We start from the raw sequence: 20,062 nt of genomic DNA, 5'->3' as shown, positions 1-20,062 counted from the left end.
AAAGGATACGTTTTTAAATTTTTTTTGTTTCAGTACTGTCTCAGTTTCCGTTCCGTTTTTCTGTTTGGTTTGCGTTTTTTGAGGAACTTAAACAAGGCATATACAGTAATTACATTCTAAAATTCCGCTGGGCATAAAATTTTCAATAGACGGTTTATCAAAAAATTGAACAAATACGGAAAACATACGGATGCATTCTGTATCCGTTCATTTTACAGCCCCATTGACTTGAATGGAGCCACGGAACATGATTTGCGGGCAATAATATGACCTGTTCTATCTTTGAACTGAAAAACGTTAACTGAATGCATACGGAGTACATTCAGTTTTTTTCCATATATGGGATTTAAAAAGCCTTTTGCCAAACGGAAACAAAAAACTTTTGTGTGCAGGAGGCCTAACTGTTTAATATCACTATAAAACGTGAATCCATATCATGGACGCCCTTCACCCCGAGTCCTGTTAGAACAGGGTCTGAGCTCAGATGATGCTGCAGAGGAGCCTCTAATCACTGAGAAATGTCCGCCTTCCAGTGTCCGAGAAAACGAAAGTATCGGCTCAAATTTTCTATTCATCAAGTGTTATCTGTGAAATGTTACCATCAAATTATACATCCAGATTGCAATACTCTGGCGGTAACCTGTGATTTCACCATCATCATCATGGTCAAAGGAAAGCTCAGCATGAGCCCCATCAGATCTGCTGCTTGTTAGGTCCTCTTCAGACATGGAGTTTAGCCTGCTCACTGTGAACTGTCTATTTCCCATACACCAGACGGACCTTGTCTATGTGTTATATACAGAGAGGTTCTCCTGCTGGTGAGGTCCTCTTCAGACATGGAGTTTAGCCTGCTCACAGTGAACTGTCTATTTCCCATACACCAGACGGACCTTTTCTATGTGTTATATACAGAGAGGTTCTCCTGCTGGTGAGGTCCTCTTCAGACATGGAGTTTAGCCTGCTCACAGAAAACTGTCTATTTCCCATACACCAGATGGACCTTTTCTATGTGTTACCTACAGAGAGGTCCTCCTGCTGGTGAGGTCCTCTTCAGGTATGGAGTTTAGCCTGCTAACAGTGTAATGTCTATTTCCCATACACCAGACGGACCTTTTCTATGTGTTATATACAGAGAGGTTCTCCTGCTGGTGAGGTCCTCTTCAGGTATTGAGTTTAGCCTGCTCACAGTGTACTGTCTATTTCCCATACACCAGACTGACCTTTTCTATGTGTTATATACAGAGAGGTTCTCCTGCTGGTGAGGTCCTCTTCAGACATGGAGTTTAGCCTGCTAACAGTGTACTGTCTATTTCCCATACACCAGACTGACCTTTTCTATGTGTTATATACAGAGAGGTTCTCCTGCTGGAGAGGTCCTCTTCAGACATGGAGTTTAGCCTGCTCACAGTGAACTGTCTATTTCCCATACACCAGACGGACCTTTTCTATGTGTTATATATAGAGAGGTTCTCCTGCTGGTGAGGTCCTCTTCAGGCATGGAGTTTAGCCTGCTCACAGTGAACTGTCTATTTCCCATACACCAGACGGACCTTTTCTATGTGTTATATACAGAGAGGTTCTCCTGCTGGTGAGGTCCTCTTCAGTCATGGCGTTTAGCCTGCTCACAGTGAACTGTCTATTTCCCATACACCAGACGGACCTTTTCTATGTGTTATATACAGAGAGGTTCTCCTGCTGGTGAGGTCCTCTTCAGACATGGAGTTTAGCCTGCTAACAGTGTAATGTCTATTTCCCATACACCAGACGGACCTTTTCTATGTGTTATATACAAAGAGGTTTTCCTGCTGGTGAGGTCCTCTTCAGGTATGGAGTTTAGCCTGCTCACAGTGAACTGTCTATTTCCCATACACCAGACGGACCTTTTCTATGTGTTATATACAGAGAGGTTCTCCTGCTGGTGAGGTCCTCTTCAGACATGGAGTTTAGCCTGCTCACAGTGACCTGTCTATTTCCCATACACCAGACGGACCTTTTCTATGTGTTATATACAGAGAGGTTCTCCTGCTGGTGAGGTCCTCTTCAGACATGGCGTTTAGCCTGCTCACAGAGAACTGTCTATTTCCCATACACCAGATAGACCTTTTCTATGTGTTACCTACAGAGACATGGGTTTTAGCTGCCATTCAAACCGCTTCGGGTTCATGGTCTGACTGAAAATTGGAGTCTGGTAGAAAATGTCAGAATTCCAATATTGTCTAACGTTTGGCTTCTTTACTACGCCCATATGCAGCACGAGTCCCCAAAACTTCATCATCTCTGCTGCATCTACTGGGGTCCAACCTAGGGGTCTAGCGTATGGAGAACTCGGGTTCTGAGCAATGAATTGTTGGGCGTCTAAATTGGTTTCGGTCACCATTAGATTTACAAAATTTTCAGAGAAGATTTTGAAAAAAATCTAGCTCAGCGAAGTCCGCACAATCTATCAGAATTCCTGAGTGGCCCACGAACTCCGGAATTTGGGGCTGATAATGGTCAGGGGGTGGGGTCCATGTGGGCTCACTCTGGGGGGCTGCCTCCGCTGCTACCCTGGGGCACCTTCTAAAGCAGGCATGCTCAACCTGCGGCCCTCCAGCTGTTGCAAAACTACAACTCCCAGCATGCCCAAACAGCCTACGTCAGGGCATTGTGGGAGTTGTAGTTTTACAACAGCTGGAGGGCCGCAGGTTGAGCATGCCTGGTCTAAAGGGTCCCTCATCAGCGGATGAGGATGAGGGGGTAGAGGAAAGTGGCATCCTCTTCTTCCTCACTGGCAGACTCTGTATCGGAGGCAAGCATGGCGTATGCCCCTTCAGCTGAATATAGTCGTTGGGATGAATGGGACATTTTTATTTTATTGAGGTGTGAAACGTGTAAACCTTTATTTAGTGTGGGGAGTGTATGTAGTGTTTTCACACGTGAAGGGGCTTGTAATAAATTTGAAATTTAAATTTAGAAGAAAAGTTCTAAAAAAAATAAAAACATTTTCAGCAAAAAAAAAATAAAAATTACTTGCAGCGCAAACTGAGCAGACGCGATCAGTAATGGACACTACTGATCGGTGCTCAGTGGTTGCAAAATGCACATACACAGATGGTGCGTTCGTGCTGAAATCTAAACTGACTAACTGAAATTGAGATGGATATATATATGTATCTATCTAACTAACTAAAACTAACTACCACTAACTGCAGTTATTTTTTCACACACAAATGTGAAAAAGAAAAAAAACCTCAAATGTGCAAATGCTACTGAGCACACTACTGATTGTGCGCGCTGCAGAGCACCAAAGATCGTATAAAACGTTACTACATTGGCTAAAATATTTTACTTATATCTATATAGAAATATATAACTCTATATATATTTATATAAAGCCCTAACTACCAGTTCTTTTTTAACCCCCAAAAATTTTATATGAAAAGAATTTGCCAAAAAATCTGCACAAATAGTCCGCAGGTGCTGATCAGGCAGGTACGCACTGAAAAGCACTTGGCGGTCATAGGTTGCAAACAGAAAAAGTGACGCAGAGCTGGAAAATGGTTAAAAAAATAAATAAATGCACGGACCAAATGGTGTCCTTAAAAAAAGGATGGGGGGGACTGCAAAAATTGTGCAGCCATTCCAGATGTTGTTGTTCTTTCTTCTTTTCAGCAGCAAAGGCGTTAAATTCGTAGTGGTGGTACAGCACAAGTCCCAGCAAGCCACAGAACCTATCTGCAAGCAGTCACTAGCTAGAATGGTTGCTTGCAGGGACGTTCTGCCTCTTCCTGTGCAGCTATAGCGCTGCCATTGGCTGGAGCGTTGTTTCAGCCAATCGCAGCGCTGGCAGGGGACCCAAAACACTGGTGTTCCCTGCCTCACCTCGGAGGTGACCGGTGCTGACCAGTTCAGCACCGGCCACTGTCCTCTGACCTCCTCCCAGCAGCTGCTGACAGCTTCCTGTGCTGCGATGTGACGACACATTGATCATCCAATCGCAGCGCTTGGAGCTGCAGGGCATAGCTGCCTGCCGGTAAGAGCACCCATGGTGCAGCGATTCCACCCCGATCTTCCCCCAGACCTCATGAAGTACATGTACGTCATGGGTCCTTAAGGGGTTAAAACAGCACCCAGCAGCTATGGTGCTCACGAGCGGCCACCATATTTAAATACCCACCCACCGAGGTACAATCCTGATCAAAAGTTTAAGACTACTTGAAAAATGGCAAAAAATCATATTTTACATTGTTGGATCTTAACAAGGTTCCAAGTAGAGCTTCAATATGCAACAAGAAGAAATGAGAGTGTGACAAAACATTTTTTGAGCATTCAATTAATTAAAAATAACGATTAAACTGAAACAGGCTGTTTTTCAGCTGATCCAAATTTTCGGACCACATGCCTTTAGGCCTCTTTCACACGGGCGTTGCGGGAACATGCGTGATTTTTCCACGCGAGTGCAAAACATTGTAATGCGTTTTGCACGCGCGTGAGAAAAATCTGCATGTTTGGTACCCAAACCCGAACTTCTTCACAGAAGTTCGGGATCGGTGTTCGGTAGATTGTATTATTTTCCCTTATAACATGGTTATAAGGGAAAATAATAGCATTCTTAATACAGAATGCATAGTGCAATAGTGCTGGAGGGGTTAAAAAAATAATAATTTTTAACTCACCTTAATCCACTTGATCGCGTAGCCCGGCTTCTCTTCCGTCTTCTTTTTTGCTGTGTGCAGGAAAAGGACCTGTGGTGACGTCACTGCGGTCATCACATGGTCCGTCACATGATCTTTTACCATGGTGATGGATCATGTGATGACCGGAGTGACGTCACCACAGGTCCTTTTCCTGCACACAGCAAAGAAGAAGACAGAAGAGATGCCGGCTGAGCGATCAAGTGGATTAAGGTGAGTTAAATTATTATTATTTTTAACCCCTCCAGCCCTATTATACTATGCATTCTGTATTCAGAATACTATTATTTTCCCTTATAACCATGGTATAAGGGAAAATAATAATGATCGGGTCTCCATCCCGATCGTCTCCTAGCAACCGTGCGTGAAAATCGCACCGCATCCGCACTTGCTTGCGATTTTCACGCAGCCCCATTCACTTCTATGGGGAATGCGTTGCGTGGCAAACACACAATATAGAGCATGCTGCGATTTTCACGCAACACACAAGTGATGCGTGAAAATCACTGTTCGTGTGCACAGCCCCATAGAAATGAATGGGTCTGGATTCAGTGCGTGAGGTGAACGTATTGCACCCGGGCGGAAATCTCACCCGTGTGAAAGGGGCCTTAAAAGGCCAAATCTGTGGATTCATTGTCATTCTCTGTCAGGTAGTCACACGTTGTGATGACAAAGGCAAAAAAACTCTCCCTTTTTGAACGTGGTCGGGTTGCTGAACTGCATAAGCTGGGGGGGACACAGGTGGGACGCAGTAAGACAGTCATTTGGAATTATCATTTTTTATGATCCTGAGGGTTATGGAACAAAAAAAAGTCAAGTGTTAGACCCAAAAGCATTTCACCAGCACTGAGCCGGAGGATCCAGTTGGCTGTCCGTCAAGACACTGGACGATCCTCGACCCAAATTAAGGCCCTTACTGGTGCTGACTGCAGCCCCATAACCATCAGACGGCATCTGAGACTGAAGGGCTTCAAAAACAAAAAACGTCTTCAAAGACCTCGTCTCCTTGAACGCCACAGAACTGCTCGTTTGGACTTTGCAAGAAAACACCAAACATGGGACATTCAAAGGTGGAAGAAAGTTTTATTCTCTGATGAGAAAAAATTTAACCTTGATGGTCCTGATGGTTTCCAACGTTACTGGCATGACGAGCAGATCCCACCTGAGATGTTTTCTACGCGCCACAGTGGAGGGGGCGCCATAATGGTCTGGGGTGCTTTTTCCTTCAGTGGAACAATGGAGCTTCAAGAAGTGCAGGGGCGTCAAATGCAGGGCTGTGGAGTCAGAGGCAATTTTGGGTACCTGGAGTCGGAGTTGGCAAAAAATGAACCGACTCCAATCCCTACTAGATTTAAATTGGAATAAAAATAAAAAAAAGCAAGTTTAAATGTCCCAATTCACAAAAAGTTATAATTAATTACCATATTTTTCACCCTATAAGACACACCTAGGTTTTTGAGGAGGAAAATAAGAAAAAAAATATTTTTAACCAAAAGGTGTGCTTTTGAACTAATGGTGGTCTGTGGGTGGCACTGTTATGGGGGCATCTGTGGGTGGCACTGTTATGGGGGATCATTGTGGGGGCATCTGTGGATGACACATATATAGCATCTTATCTTATGTGTCATCCACAGATCCCCCCCATAACAGTGTCCCTGTGTAGTGAATGGGGCCCGGCCTCTGTTTCTGTAATGGCAGCGGGGCCCGGTGCCTGCTTCATTCATAAAGTCGGCGGAGCAGGCGCGTGACGCAGTGAGCTACGCTACGAGCGCCCGCCCGGCCTCCTGACTGCCAAGAAGTTTTTAAGATGATTGGAATACTTTAACAATACCCACAAGTTAGATATGATTACCGTATACTGCAGTGAGCGGGGCCCGGTGTAGTAGAATACAGTGACTGCACCGGGCCCCGCTGCCATTACAGAAACAGATGCCGGCCCCCAGCCCCTCCTCCCTCTCAGCCTATTCACCGGACGGTCGTAGCATTCACCCCCATAAGACGCACTGCTATTTTCCCCCCACTTTTGTGATAAATATGGTACTTCTCTACTGTAAGAATAAAGGCCCGTGCATGCAGTGCGTCACGTTACCGCAAAACGAACACGTTAAGTGACCATGAAGAAGCATGCTTTTCATATGCTTCACTATATGGCAGGCAACGCACAGTTAAGGAGCGGCAATACTTATACTTTCCATTGTGTTGTGTTCCGCTGTTACAGGGAACGCAACGTCCATGGTTAACCTCCTAGCCTCTCACTGATAGCTGATTAAGTAAATATGTTTTTTGCAGGACCAGAGACACTTGTATAAGGGAATGGATGGTCAATAGCTCAAGACTGAAGCTGTAAACCATCAGAAAAACTGCTGCCATTCAGCTAAGGCTATAAAAACTTGTAAACTCGATTGTTAGCTTAAACATGACTATGGGATTCTACTGGGGAAATCATGTTTTACAATAAATGCCCCGTCCTGGATCCCCCACTGCCCGATCATCAGCAGATCAGCACACAGCGGAGAAGGCAGCGGCTTCCTGGCCAGTAGTTCTGTGGTAATGACATTCGCATATTAAATACAAAGGAGTCGGAAGTACCAAAAACTGAGGAGTCGGACCATTTATCTACCGACTCCACAGCCCTGGTCAAACGGCCGCTGGCTATGTCCAGATGTTGCAGAGAGCATTCCTCATGACTGAGGGCCCTCGTCTGTGTGGTAACGACTGGGGTCTTCAACAGGGCAACGCTACAGTACACAATGCCCGCAGGACAAGGACTTCTTCCAGGAGAATAACATCACTCTTTTGGCCCATCCTGCGTGTTCCCCTGATGTAAATCCAATTGAGAACCTTTGGGGATGGATGGCAAAGGGAAGTTTACAAAAATGGACAACAGTTCCAGACAGTAGATGGCCTTCGTGCGGCCGTCTTCACCACTTGGAGAAATGTTCCCACTCACCTCATGGAAACGCTTGCATCAAGCATGCCGAAACAATAACGGTGGAGCTACTCATTACGGAGTTTATGTTTGGAAGTTGGATTTCTTTTTTTTTTTTTTTGGAGGTGTGGTCCTAAACTTTTGATCAGCTGAAAAACAGCCGGTTTCAGATTATTCGTTGTTTTCATTAAATTGAATGCTCAAAAAATGTTTGGTCTCGCTCTCATTTCTTCTTGTTGCATGCTGAAGCTCTACTTGGAACCTTGTTAAGATCCAGCCATGCTAAAAAGGATTTTTTTTGCCATTTTTCAAGTGGTCTCAAACTTTTGATCAGGACTGTATATTTACGTTGGGTGGTCAGAAAGGGGTTAAAGCACTGTACAGGGAGTCCCCCTTGTAGCAGTAAATGCTGTTCCTCACAGATCAGCAGGGCGGTGTAATGTGAGCGTCCATTAGGCCATTGTCAGTGTCAAGCGCAGTGAGCGTTGGAGGCTTCATCCGAAGGCACTTTGTTTAAAACTTCAGATTAATACTGTACAGTGATTAGACTACGTACAGTCTTAGAATGTATGGGCTCCGAGGAGCCGAAGTCAGTTATTCATGAAGTTGCATGAGACTCCATTGAATAACTCAGGTAGTTGATTTTTTAAGTGGAAAAGCACTTGAAACCGAACTCTGCTTCGGTCCCGTCTAGAACCTCTGAACCGAAGCAGAGTTCTGTTTACCCTGGGTTCACACCTGAGCGTTTTACAGCGCGTTCAAACGCGCTGTAAAACGCTCAAGACATGAAATCCAATGCTTCCCTATGGGAAGGGTTCACACATGAGCGTTTTACAGCGCGTTCAAACGCGCTGTAAAACGCCCGACGCTCAAACAAGTGCTTGAGCTTTTTTTTGGGCGTTTGTCGCGCGTTTTGGCCCATAGACTTCAATGGGAACGCGCAACGCTTGATTTTAGCGCGTTTTTGACACATAAAACGCGCGTTCGAACGCGCGTCTTGGATTTTGCAACATGCTGGAAAAGGCACAACACCAGGTGCAAAGCACAGTTTTGGAGAGAAGCCAGCATGGAGGAGTCCGGCTGTGACACAGAGACCCTCATCAGGCTGGTGCAAGCCAAACGCTGCCTGTATGACACACAGGATGGCAACTACAAAAATCGGAGGAGCAGGCAGCAGGCCTGGGAGGATATTGCCAAAAGCATCTGGCCAGATTGGAGCAGTTTAACCAAGACAGTGAAACAGGGAAAAGGTATGTCCATGTGTGTTGTAAAGTGAAAGTAAACTCCTTGTGTGCAGTGGTGTCCCAACTATATGTAATAGCCCTGGCCAGCTCTACCTGCAGCCCTCCAGCTGTTGTCAAACGCCACCTCCACAAATGCTGCCCTGTATTTTACTTGCTGGAGCCTGTGCAGGCATGCATGGACTTGGATTGTTTAGCAACAGCTAGAGGGACGCAGCATCACCATCCCTGTTCTTGTATATGGGCACTCAATGGCCTTAGTTTACAAAGAATAATGTGCACATTACATGTTGTAATAGTGTCCCCTCGCCCCTTTATTTTTTAGTACTGTCCTGGTTCACCCTCCCCCACATTCTGGTACAATGCAATGGGCCAGTATGATCAATTTGCAGTGGTTCCACTATCTTGTGCCAGACTGCGCTCTTTCAATCCGCAAATGTAGTAGCATTTTGAAATGTAGGCCTAAGTTTGGCTTGAGGGATTTGAATCCTAAGTTGTTATTGATATTGTGTATTTTTTAGAATGAGACTGTTTGTGGGCTATGGGTGGCAAGGCATATGTTAGGTGTTTGGGTTTGTAACGTGCCAGTATTGGGCACCTTGATGGGATCCGTTATTTCACCCTCCTTGGCTTATATTCTACTGGCCGAGTATTGGCCACTTAAATGGGACACATAATTTCGCCCATATTTCTAAACCCTTGTTAATGGGCGACTATTGATGGCCACTATAGGGGCATCCTCAAGGGGCACTATATAGGAAAAAAAAAAACAAATGCACAAAAGATCGTTTCCAAATTTTTCTTTTAGCCCTAGTCATAATCAAACAAATTAGAAAATCAAATAATATGTAAACACACTTTTCTGTCAAAAAATATAAATGAACAGAAACTTAGATGGCTTCCAACTGCCATGGTAACGCCCCATGTGGGCTCACAAAATATGTGTTGAAGTGGTCCCGGACAGCTGCACCGTGCCGGGTCCCACGCACACCACTCTGATTCCGACTCTCCAACGAATGGCTGAGGGAATCTTCGAAATTATACCCATCCCGTAGACGTACAAAATTGTGCAGAGCACACGCTGCCTTCACGGCCGAGATAGCGGTCTCCAATTTGAAATAAATGGGCGAATGGAGAAAGCGCCATTTGTTCGCTAAAATTCCAAAGGCGCACTCCACCACCCTGCGTGCCCTTGTCAGCCGGTAATTAAATACACGCCTGGCAATGGAGAGTCCCCGGCTGGAGTACGGCCTCATCAGATGGTCCCCCAGCGCAAAGGCCTCGTCCCCCACAAAAACGAAGGGCATAGCGGGAAAAGTGGTCCCAGGCAGTGTGGTGTTCCCCGGGAGGTCCAGCTCATTATTAGTGAGCATTTGCCCAAAGGCCGAATGCCCGAAAACTGCGGAGTCTGAGCTGCTGCCGTAGGACCCCACATCAATGTATCGGAAGCAATAGTTTGCATCAGCCACCGCAAAAAGCACAAAAGAAAAATATTTTTTATAATTAAAAAATTGACTCCCGCTCCTTATGGGCTTCTGAACGCGGATATGCTTCCCGTCTATTGCGCCGACACAGTTTGGGAAATTGCAGGATTGGAAAAACAGATCCGCAATTTGCAGCCAGTCCTCCTTCTGTGGTTGGGCCATCACAGCAGGATGAAGGACGTCCCAAATTGCCACGCAGGTTTCACGGATGATCATGCTGGCTGTGGACTTCCCAATGAGAAACGCAAAGTGGAGACTGGCCAATGACTGTCCGGTAGCTAAATACCTGAAACAAATGTACGAAAATAAAGAGATATTAACGGATGTTTTTTTTTTCCTTTTTCATAGTCAACACTATCAAAGGCAAATGGAAAAGCCTGAAAGATGCCTTTATCCGCCATCGCCGCAAACAAAAGGAGCAGAGGAGCGGATCCTCCCCAGGCGGACGCTCCAGTTATGTGCATGCAGCACAAATGTCGTTTTTGATATCGTGCACCGAAATGCGGAGGTGAGTCAAGGGCATACACATTGAGGAGAGGATGTGGTATGACATTACATACATTCAATTTCATATGGGGAACATACTTACCTATATTTTCCACTTCACAGCACCGATAGTAGCTGGGAACACAGCCAGGCGCAAGGTGATGAGGAAGAGGACGAGGGCACAATGGACAGTGAGCCGGGCCCATCTATGGGGCCAATGAGTCCTCCAGCCCCCCCCCCCACTCCGACTTTCGTCAGCCCCATGCAGACTGGCCAAGCCGTACCAGAGGCAACTCGGCAGCCCCGACATAAAAGGAGGAGAACGGAGAGACAGGAGGACCGCCTAATCGGCTGCCTGGATGCCCTGGCACATCCTGTGCCAAAACTAAGCAGCGACGCATATTTTCTCCTCAGTCTAGAGGAGAAAATGCTGCATGTGCCGAGACATATGATCACCAAAGTAAGGGAGGAGGTGACTAAAACCATAGACAAGTATTGCCTCCCTTACGAGCTAGCAACGTCTAGCACTGCCCCACAGCATCCCCCACAGCATCCCCCACAGCATCCACCACAGCAGCCACCACAGCATCCACCACAGCAGCCACCACAGCAGCCACCACAGCAGCCACCACAATATGGCCACCAATATGGGGCACAATATTGCCCACAATATGCCCCACAATATGGCCCACTACATCCCCAACAACACCCTCACACATACCCAGCACACACATACACACAAAGTAACATACAACACCCTCTTGAGACATGGCAGACACAACACACATCATACCCATATCCCTCTTCAAGCACGGGCCCAAGCACCTCCACCATCACCACCACTGAAATGCCACCCGCCAATCAGTCTCGCGGAGCCAGAGAGACACGGCGGGATCCCGAGGCAGAGTTTTCTGGGCCGCAATATGAAACCCTGTGATAAACGGAGAAGAGGGAAATTCTCCGGCTCAAGGTTTTGGGAGCCAAAAAGGGCACTTATCTTGAAAATTGTTGGTATTATTTATATGTTATTTTGACTACATTGCTCCTTTGTTTGGAAAACAGTTGAAACACATTTGATTTTGAAATGTATGATGTGAATACATTCACCAAAGTTTAAAAAAAATTGAAACAACTGTTTGGACTATTTTTGGAAAGTGAGGGGTAAAACATGGCCAAATGTGGATACATGATGCATGTATGGGATATCTATGCCACACGTTGACAACATACACATCACATACCCCCCGCACAAACACTCATACGTCACAAACAGCAAGAGAAACAGGGCGAAACTCAGATCATGGCACAACACACTGCAAATGGTTTAAATGGCCACAATAATAGGCTACTTACCGCAAAGTAATGACCAGTCTTTCCACTGGTGGGATGCAGTCCCGCATGAAGGTGTCCTGACGCTGCAAATGAGGGGACAACAGCACCAGGAGCTCGTCAAAGCTGGGAAACAATAAAATGTTCATGGTTAACAATACAAAAATCACAAAACACTTAGCTTAACCATTGAAAAAGCATTGCAACCACGTATACGTACTAACCTGTGGATGGACATCCTGGTGTAGTCAAAAAACTGGTCCTCATGGGCACGGAGGTTGGCATACAGTGCCCAGAACTGGCCCCTCTCCTGTCTATTTGCAATAACAGGATGGACCCAGAAACGTCGCCTGCTGTCCCGCCTTCTCCTCAAGCGTTCCAGCTGGATAGCTGCAACAAGTGCCGCAACACGTCGCCGTCTATAACATTCCATGACTCCAAACCACACACTCTACCAACACACATGAAATTTCACACCTCCAATGCGCTAGGATTGGCCAAACTTCATATACACAGGGATATTTGCTGATTGGACAACACTGCAGTCAATCACAGAAACGCGCGTCAAACGCGCGTTTACTATTGCAAAAAACGTGCATAAAAACGCGCATAAAAACGCGCGTTAAACGCGCGTTAAAACGCGCGTCTCAGAAACGCTCAGGTGTGAACCCAGGGTTAAAGTTTTACGCTGGGTTCACACCTGAGCGTTTTACAGCACGTTCAAACGTGCTGTAAAACGCTCAACACATGAAAACCAATGCTTCCCTATGGCCCTGGTTCACACTTGAGCGTTTTACAGCACGTTCAAACGCGCTGTAAAACGCTCAACACATGAAAACCAATGCTTCCCTATGGCCCTGGTTCACACTTGAGCGTTTTACAGCACGTTCAAACGCGCTGTAAAACGCTCAACACATGAAAACCAATGCTTCCCTATGGCCCTGGTTCACACTTGAGCGTTTTACAGCACGTTTGAACGCGCTGTAAAACGCCTTACGCTCAAAAAAGTTCTTGAGCTTTTTGGGGCGTTTTGTCGCGCGTTCCTGTACATAGACTTTCGGGAACGCGCGACAATGGGCGTTCGCTTGTCTCTGTATGCGCGATTGCAAACGCTGGTACAATCGGGCATACAGAGCGCTCCTTTCAGAACGCTCAGGTGTGAACCCAGGGTCAAAGTGTTTTTCCACTTTAAAAATCCACTACTCGCGTTATTCAATGGGGTCTCGCACAACTTTGTTAATAACTGACTTTGGCTCTTCGGAGCCCATACATTCTAAGACTGTACAGAGACGAATCACTGCACAGTATTACTCACAAGTTTTGAATGAAGCATCGGAAGCTTCACTCAACACTGACCATTACAGACGTCTGCACCCGTCTCTATGCACAGCTACAAGCGCCGAGAATACAGAACTGCAATAAAAAATAATAAAAATAGAGAAATGAACATAAATATATAGAATACCTTTTTTTGGGGTTCAACAATAAGTTTTTATTAAACAGTAAAACCTGCAGCTTTCACTTCGACTTGTACAGTAGAAAATATATAAGAATAAATATCGGGTGCGGAGAAGATGGAAACCTGTTCTATTCAGTAACACGTGTGACATACAACGTGGCCCCCCAGATAGCAGCCCGCAAACAAAATCACACAGCGCCCCCCCCCCCATCCAATATTATACGGGGCCCTACCCCCCCCGCATACAATATTATACGCCCCCCCCCCCGCGTTCCAATATTATACGGCCCCCCCGCATACAATCCCGCACCGCAGCGCCCCCCCAGCATACAATCCCGCACCGCCCCCCCCATCATACAATCCCGCACCGCCCCCCCCCATCATCATACAATCCCATCCCGTACCGCACCGCCCCCCCCCCATCATACAATCCTGCACCGCCCCCCCATCATCATACAATCCCATCCCACACGGCCCCCCCCATCATACAATCCCGCACCGCCCCCCCCCCCATCATACAATCCCGCACCGCCCCCCCCCCATCATACAATCCCGCACCGCCCCCCCATCATCATACAATCCCGCACCGCCCCCCCATCATCATACAATCCCGCACCGCCCCCCCCATCATCATACAATCCCGCACCGCCCCCCCATCATCATACAATCCCGCACCGCCCCCCCATCATACAATCCCGCACCGCCCCACCCCATGATCATACAATCCCGCACCGCCCCACCCCACCCCATCATCATACAATCCCGCACCTCCCCACCCCATCATCATACAATCCCGCACCGCCCCACCCATCATCATACAATCCCGCACCTCCCCACCCATCATCATACAATCCCGCACCGCCCCCCCCATCATCATACAATCCCGCACCGCCCCCCCCCCATCATCATACAATCCCGCACCGCCCCCCCCATCATACAATCCCGCACCGCCCCCCCATCATCATACAATCCCGCACCGCCCCCCCCATCATCATACAATCCCGCACCGCCCCCCCCCATCATCATACAATCCCGCACCGCCCCCCCATCATCATACAATCCCGCACCGCCCCCCCATCATCATACAATCCCGCACCGCCCCCCCATCATCATACAATCCCATCCCGCACCGCACCGCCCCGCCCCCCCCCCCCCATCATACAATCCTGCACCGCCCCCCATCATCATACAATCCCACACGACCCCCCCCATCATACAATCCCGCACCGCCCCCCCCCATCATACAATCCCGCACCCCCCCGTCATAAAATCCTGCACCGCCCCCCCCATCATACAATCCCGCACCGCCCCCCCCATCATACAATCCCGCACCGCCCCCCCCATCATACAATCCCGCACCGCCCCCCCCATCATACAATCCCGCACCGCCCCCCCATCATACAATCCCGCACCGCCCCCCCATCATCATACAATCCCGCACCGCCCCCCCATCATCATACAATCCCGCACCGCCCCCATCATACAATCCCGCACCGCCCCATCATACAATCCCACACCGCACCGCCCCCCCATCATACAATCCCGCACCGCCCCCCCCATCATCATACAATCCCGCACCGCCCCCCCCCATCATACAATCCCGCACCGCCCCCCCCATCATCATACAATCCCATCCCGCACCGCACCGCCCCCCCCCCATCATACAATCCTGCACCGCCCCCCATCATCATACAATCCCATCCCACACGACCCCCCCCCATCATACAATCCCGCACAGCCCCCCCCCCATCATACAATCCCGCACCGCCCCCCCATCATCATACAATCCCGCACCGCCCCCCCCCCATCATACAATCCCGCACCGCCCCCCCCCCATCATACAATCCCGCACCGCCCCCCCATCATCATACAATCCCATCCCGCACCGCACCGCCCCCCCCCATCATACAATCCTGCACCGCCCCCCATCATCATACAATCCCATCCCACACGACCCCCCCCCATCATACAATCCCGCACCGCCCCCCCATCATCATACAATCCCGCACCGCCCCCCCCATCATCATACAATCCCGCACCGCCCCCCCCCATCATACAATCCCGCACCGCCCCCCCCCATCATACAATCCCGCACCGCCCCCCCCCCATCATACAATCCCGCACCGCCCCCCCCATCATACAATCCCGCACCGCCCCCCCATCATCATACAATCCCATCCCGCACCGCACCGCCCCCCCCCATCATACAATCCTGCACCGCCCCCCATCATCATACAATCCCATCCCACACGACCCCCCCATCATACAATCCCGCACAGCCCCCCCCCATCATACAATCCCGCACCGCCCCCCCCATCATACAATCCCGCACCGCCCCCCCCATCATACAATCCCGCACCGCCCCCCCCCCATCATACAATCCCGCACCCCCCCCCCCGTCATAAAATCCCGCACCGCCCCCCCCATCATACAATCCCGCACCGCCCCCCCATCATACAATCCCGCACCGCCCCCCCATCATACAATCCCGCACCGCCCCCCCATCATACAATCCCGCACCGCCCCCCATCATACAATCCCGCACCGCCCCCCCATCATACAATCCCGCACCGCCCCGCCCCATCATACAATCCCGCACCGCCCCATCATACAATCCCGCACCGCCCCATCATACAATCCCGCACCGCCCCATCATACAATCCCGCACCGCCCCATCATACAATCCCGCACCGCCCCATCATACAATCCCGCACCGCACCCCCCCCCATCATACAATCCCGCACCGCCCCCCCCATCATCATACAATCCCGCACCGCCCCCCCATCATCATACAATCCCGCACCGCCCCCCCCCATCATCATACAATCCCGCACCGCCCCCCCCATCATACAATCCCGCACCGCACCGCCCATCATACAATCCCGCACCGCACCGCCCCCCCATCATACAATCCCGCACCGCCCCCCCATCATCATACAATCCCGCACCGCCCCCCCCATCATACAATCCCGCACCGCCCCCCCCATCATACAATCCCGCACCGCCCCCCCATCATCATACAATCCCACACCATAGTCCCCCCCATCATACAATCCCACACCATAGTCCCCCCCATCATACAATCCCACACCATAGTCCCCCCCATCATACAATCCCACACCATAGTAGCCCCTCCTCACACCTCCTAGAATTGTCAGGCCCCCTCCACAGGCTTCACATGTACCTCTCAGGCAGACACTCTCCCCTGTCAGTGCTAAAGACGCTGGTGCGCAGAGCGAGAGCAGCCATGCCTGATCAAGTTCCTGCTGTAATATAACTTCTGAAGCGCGCGCTGGCTGCCGACCCACGTGACCTAGAAATGTCACGTGATAGTGTGACGTCAGAAGGTCCGTTTGGTGTCTGGAGTTTAGACACTACCGATGTTCATCACACTACAATCATTGAATTGTAGGCCTGGGTTTATGGGTTTATAGAATAAAACGCTTTTGAACAAAATGTTTACCCCTTAGTAAAAACAGTTTTGGGCCTTAGTGACCAACATGTTAATGTATACATAACTTATTGATTAAAGGGGTTTTCCAAGATTTGATGACTTATCCTCTGGATAGGCCATCTGTATGTGATCAGTGGGCTCTGACACATGGGACCCCCGCTGATCGGCTGGATGGGAGGGCACCGCAGCCTTCGCTCTACTTTTCCTAGGTCAGTGATGTCGTGTTCATTACTCATTTGGCCTACCACAGACTCTCCCCCCCCCCAATAGTCCCTCTTATGGAGGGACAGTCCCTATTTTTAACCCCTCTGTCCCTCTTCTCCTTAAAGGGATTCTTTCACCTCTTTTTACCCTATAGAGATGCGGACATGCACGGCTAGATCGCCGCCAGCATGTCCGCAATATACCTGTCCCATATCTGAGTGCTTTTATTGAGTATAAAAAATAAATTTAGATCGCCGTAATCTCGTGATGTGCGAGCTCGCGCATGCGCAGTGTCAGCAAAGTGTTCCTTCCCTGTGCTGGCATCAGCCTCAGGGAAGGAACTGTGCATGCGCAAGCTCGCACACCGCGAGATTACGGCGATCTGACTTCGTGAGCAAGGAGGAGATTCCTGGTTACAGGCGGTGCTGGGCTCCTTCTCAGGGGGGCATGGCTGGGCTCCAGAACGGCTAGTGCAGCCCCTTGGGCACCTTACCAGGCTGATTTACATGTATTTATAAAATCATTTTTTTACACTCAATAAAAGCACTCAGAGATAATGGGACAGGTATATTGCGGACATGCTGGCAGCGATCTAGCCGTGCATGTCCGCATCTCTATAGGGTAAAACGAGGTGAGAGAATCCCTTTAAATGTCCCTCTTTTTGATCTGATGTATACATTTGCATTATTACACAATATTGACCCATAAACTGGTTCCTCTCTTTATATTAGAGCCTGTTTTTTTTAATATTATTTCATTATGTAATGCAGCAGGGATTTTAGAAATGTCTATATTCAGATTATTTTTGCGCTATTTGCAAACTATGTCCCTCTTTGACCGTCCAAAAAGTTGTGAGGTATGCCTAGGGGCAGCTCAGCCTCATCCAAGTGAATGGAACTGAGCTACGATACCAAGCACAGCTGCTATACAATGTACATCACTGTGCTTGGTGAGCATGGAGAAGGCAGCAGCTCTGACAGGAGCGCCCTTGACGTCTCAAAACAGCTGATGGGCAGGGGCGTAACTACCATTGTGGCAGACCATGCGACTGCTATGGGGCGCAGGGCCCAGTTGGGATTATCCCCTCTTCTACTGGGGCTCTTCTACAACTTTTAGCAAATGAGGCAGTGGCCAAAGGGTCATTAAAAGGGGTTTAGGCAGAAACCCTTCTGTCCTGTGTGGGGGGCCTGGTTTGATCCTTGCTATGGGGCCCTTACTTTTCTATGTATGCCACTGGGTCCTGGGTGTCGGACTTCCACCAACCAAATACTGATTACCTATTCCGAGGATAGGTCATCAGTAGACAAATCATGGAAATCCCTTTTAAAGGGGTTTTGCCATCTCAGACAATGGGGGCATATCGCTGGGACCCGCACCTACAATGAGAACGGAGAGGGGAAATGAACAGAGGGCCGCGAGCACTGGCTCATACAAATGAATGGGAGAATAGGCCGCGCGTGCACAGTGTGCTCCCATTCACTTCTATGGGAGTAGCGGGTAGCAGCGCTTGGTGGTGGACGGACCCCAGGAAATCCAGGGTCCTCCAGCCACAGCTCTCCCCGCTCTCCCCAGAGATGGGACCCGCACCTATCAGACAATGGAGGCATATCCTAGCGATATGCCCCCATTGTATGTGATGGGAATACCCCTTTAACTATTCTTGGAGGGGGGCGATGGGAAAAAAACAGCAATACCACCATTAAATTTTTACATTGTAACTTTTTCAACATTGACATAACTTTATTCTCTGTGTCAGTACGATTACTGCAATACTATATATATATATATATATATATATATATATATATATTGTGGACATTTTATTATGCAGACATTTTATCTTAGGATGTGTGTGTGGTTTTATAGATTGTCACCTGTCTCCCTGTGTCGGATTTAGCCAAAGAACGCTCTAGCAGAGGGAACTTGGGTTGAATCGGGACTAGTGGTAAAACCGTCAGTATGAAAACCTTCTCATGGGCTTGGAGACGTGTTCTCAGTGTGTAGGGGGGCGTTTGCTGGTTTGTGAGCACTAAGTGCAAGCACTGGGCTTCTTCCCTTCAAATGTTTATACACATTAGAGAAGTGAAGTCTGCATAACGAGAGATACATATTATACCTCTGCTGCGGCTTCGCTATCCCTTTCTGGATACTGTGAGACAGTGACAGGTCTCATGCAGGTTAGAGGCAAGGAAGGGGTGGATAGTTCGGTCCAGACCCCTATTCCACCACAGGTGAGACCAGCTGGAAGTAATCAGGCTGGCACAAAGCACCTCCCAGGGTGTCAGCAAGGGGGGGAGTGTGTTGCCTGTGGACAGAGGCCTGGAGGCTCTGTGTGGTCCAAGCCAGGAGGGCTGAGAGACCACGATTCCCCATGTGTGCTGAGACACTGGACTGGAGACAGTGGGCGTACTGTGCTCTGTACAGCCAGGAGGCTGTGGGACATTGGCTGAGAAAGCCGCTTGTGTTCACAGGGTGTGAACAAGGACTTAGGTGAGTCAGGAAACTCTGTGTTAGTTAGAGCCTAGCCGGGCAAGTGTTTTATTTATTTTATGTGGATGTCACATGTGTTAGGTGAAGCTGCGACTTCATGATAACCTGTATTAGTTGGAGCAATAAATGCACGGTTTGGACCTGAAACCTGGTGTCCTAAAGTCGTATCTGTGAGAATGACCCCCAAATAAGAGGCGATCCCTTACAATACATATCTGCTTTTAAGACATGCATATCTGCCTTGTTGGTATACTCGTACCGTATACTGACAATAGCCGTAGCAATGTCTCGCAGATAATCTCAAACCTATAAG

At 48.8% G+C, this 20,062-nt stretch overlaps 1 protein-coding gene across 1 annotated transcript; it reads left to right on the top strand.

Annotated features, from left to right (window-relative positions):
* The first annotated feature begins 8,483 nt into the window (after positions 1–8,483).
* On the top strand, positions 8,484–11,874 carry LOC122920983 (MADS-box MEF2 type transcription factor MIG1-like). The gene is made up of 3 exons (XM_044270846.1): positions 8,484–8,852; positions 10,676–10,835; positions 10,937–11,874. Exons 1-3 carry the CDS (start codon positions 8,669–8,671, stop codon positions 11,748–11,750), a joined length of 1,158 nt encoding a protein of 385 aa, XP_044126781.1. The 5' UTR covers positions 8,484–8,668; the 3' UTR covers positions 11,751–11,874.
* Positions 11,875–20,062: the final 8,188 nt, after the last annotated feature.

The sequence above is a fragment of the Bufo gargarizans genome, chromosome 10 (assembly GCF_014858855.1).
Source record: "Bufo gargarizans isolate SCDJY-AF-19 chromosome 10, ASM1485885v1, whole genome shotgun sequence".
NCBI lineage: Eukaryota > Metazoa > Chordata > Amphibia > Anura > Bufonidae > Bufo > Bufo gargarizans.
Note: the sequence above shows the minus strand (reverse complement) of the source record. Positions and strands in the feature narration are given on the sequence as shown.

Bases quoted from the DNA above. Each gene is read 5' to 3' on its own strand.
- LOC122920983 (XM_044270846.1), top strand. From the start codon at position 8,669: ATGGAGGAGTCCGGCTGTGACACAGAGACCCTCATCAGGCTGGTGCAA. The intron at 8,853-10,675 runs GTATGTCCATGT...CCTTTTTCATAG, and splicing joins GACAGTGAAACAGGGAAAAG to TCAACACTATCAAAGGCAAA. The intron at 10,836-10,936 runs GTGAGTCAAGGG...TCCACTTCACAG, and splicing joins TCGTGCACCGAAATGCGGAG to CACCGATAGTAGCTGGGAAC.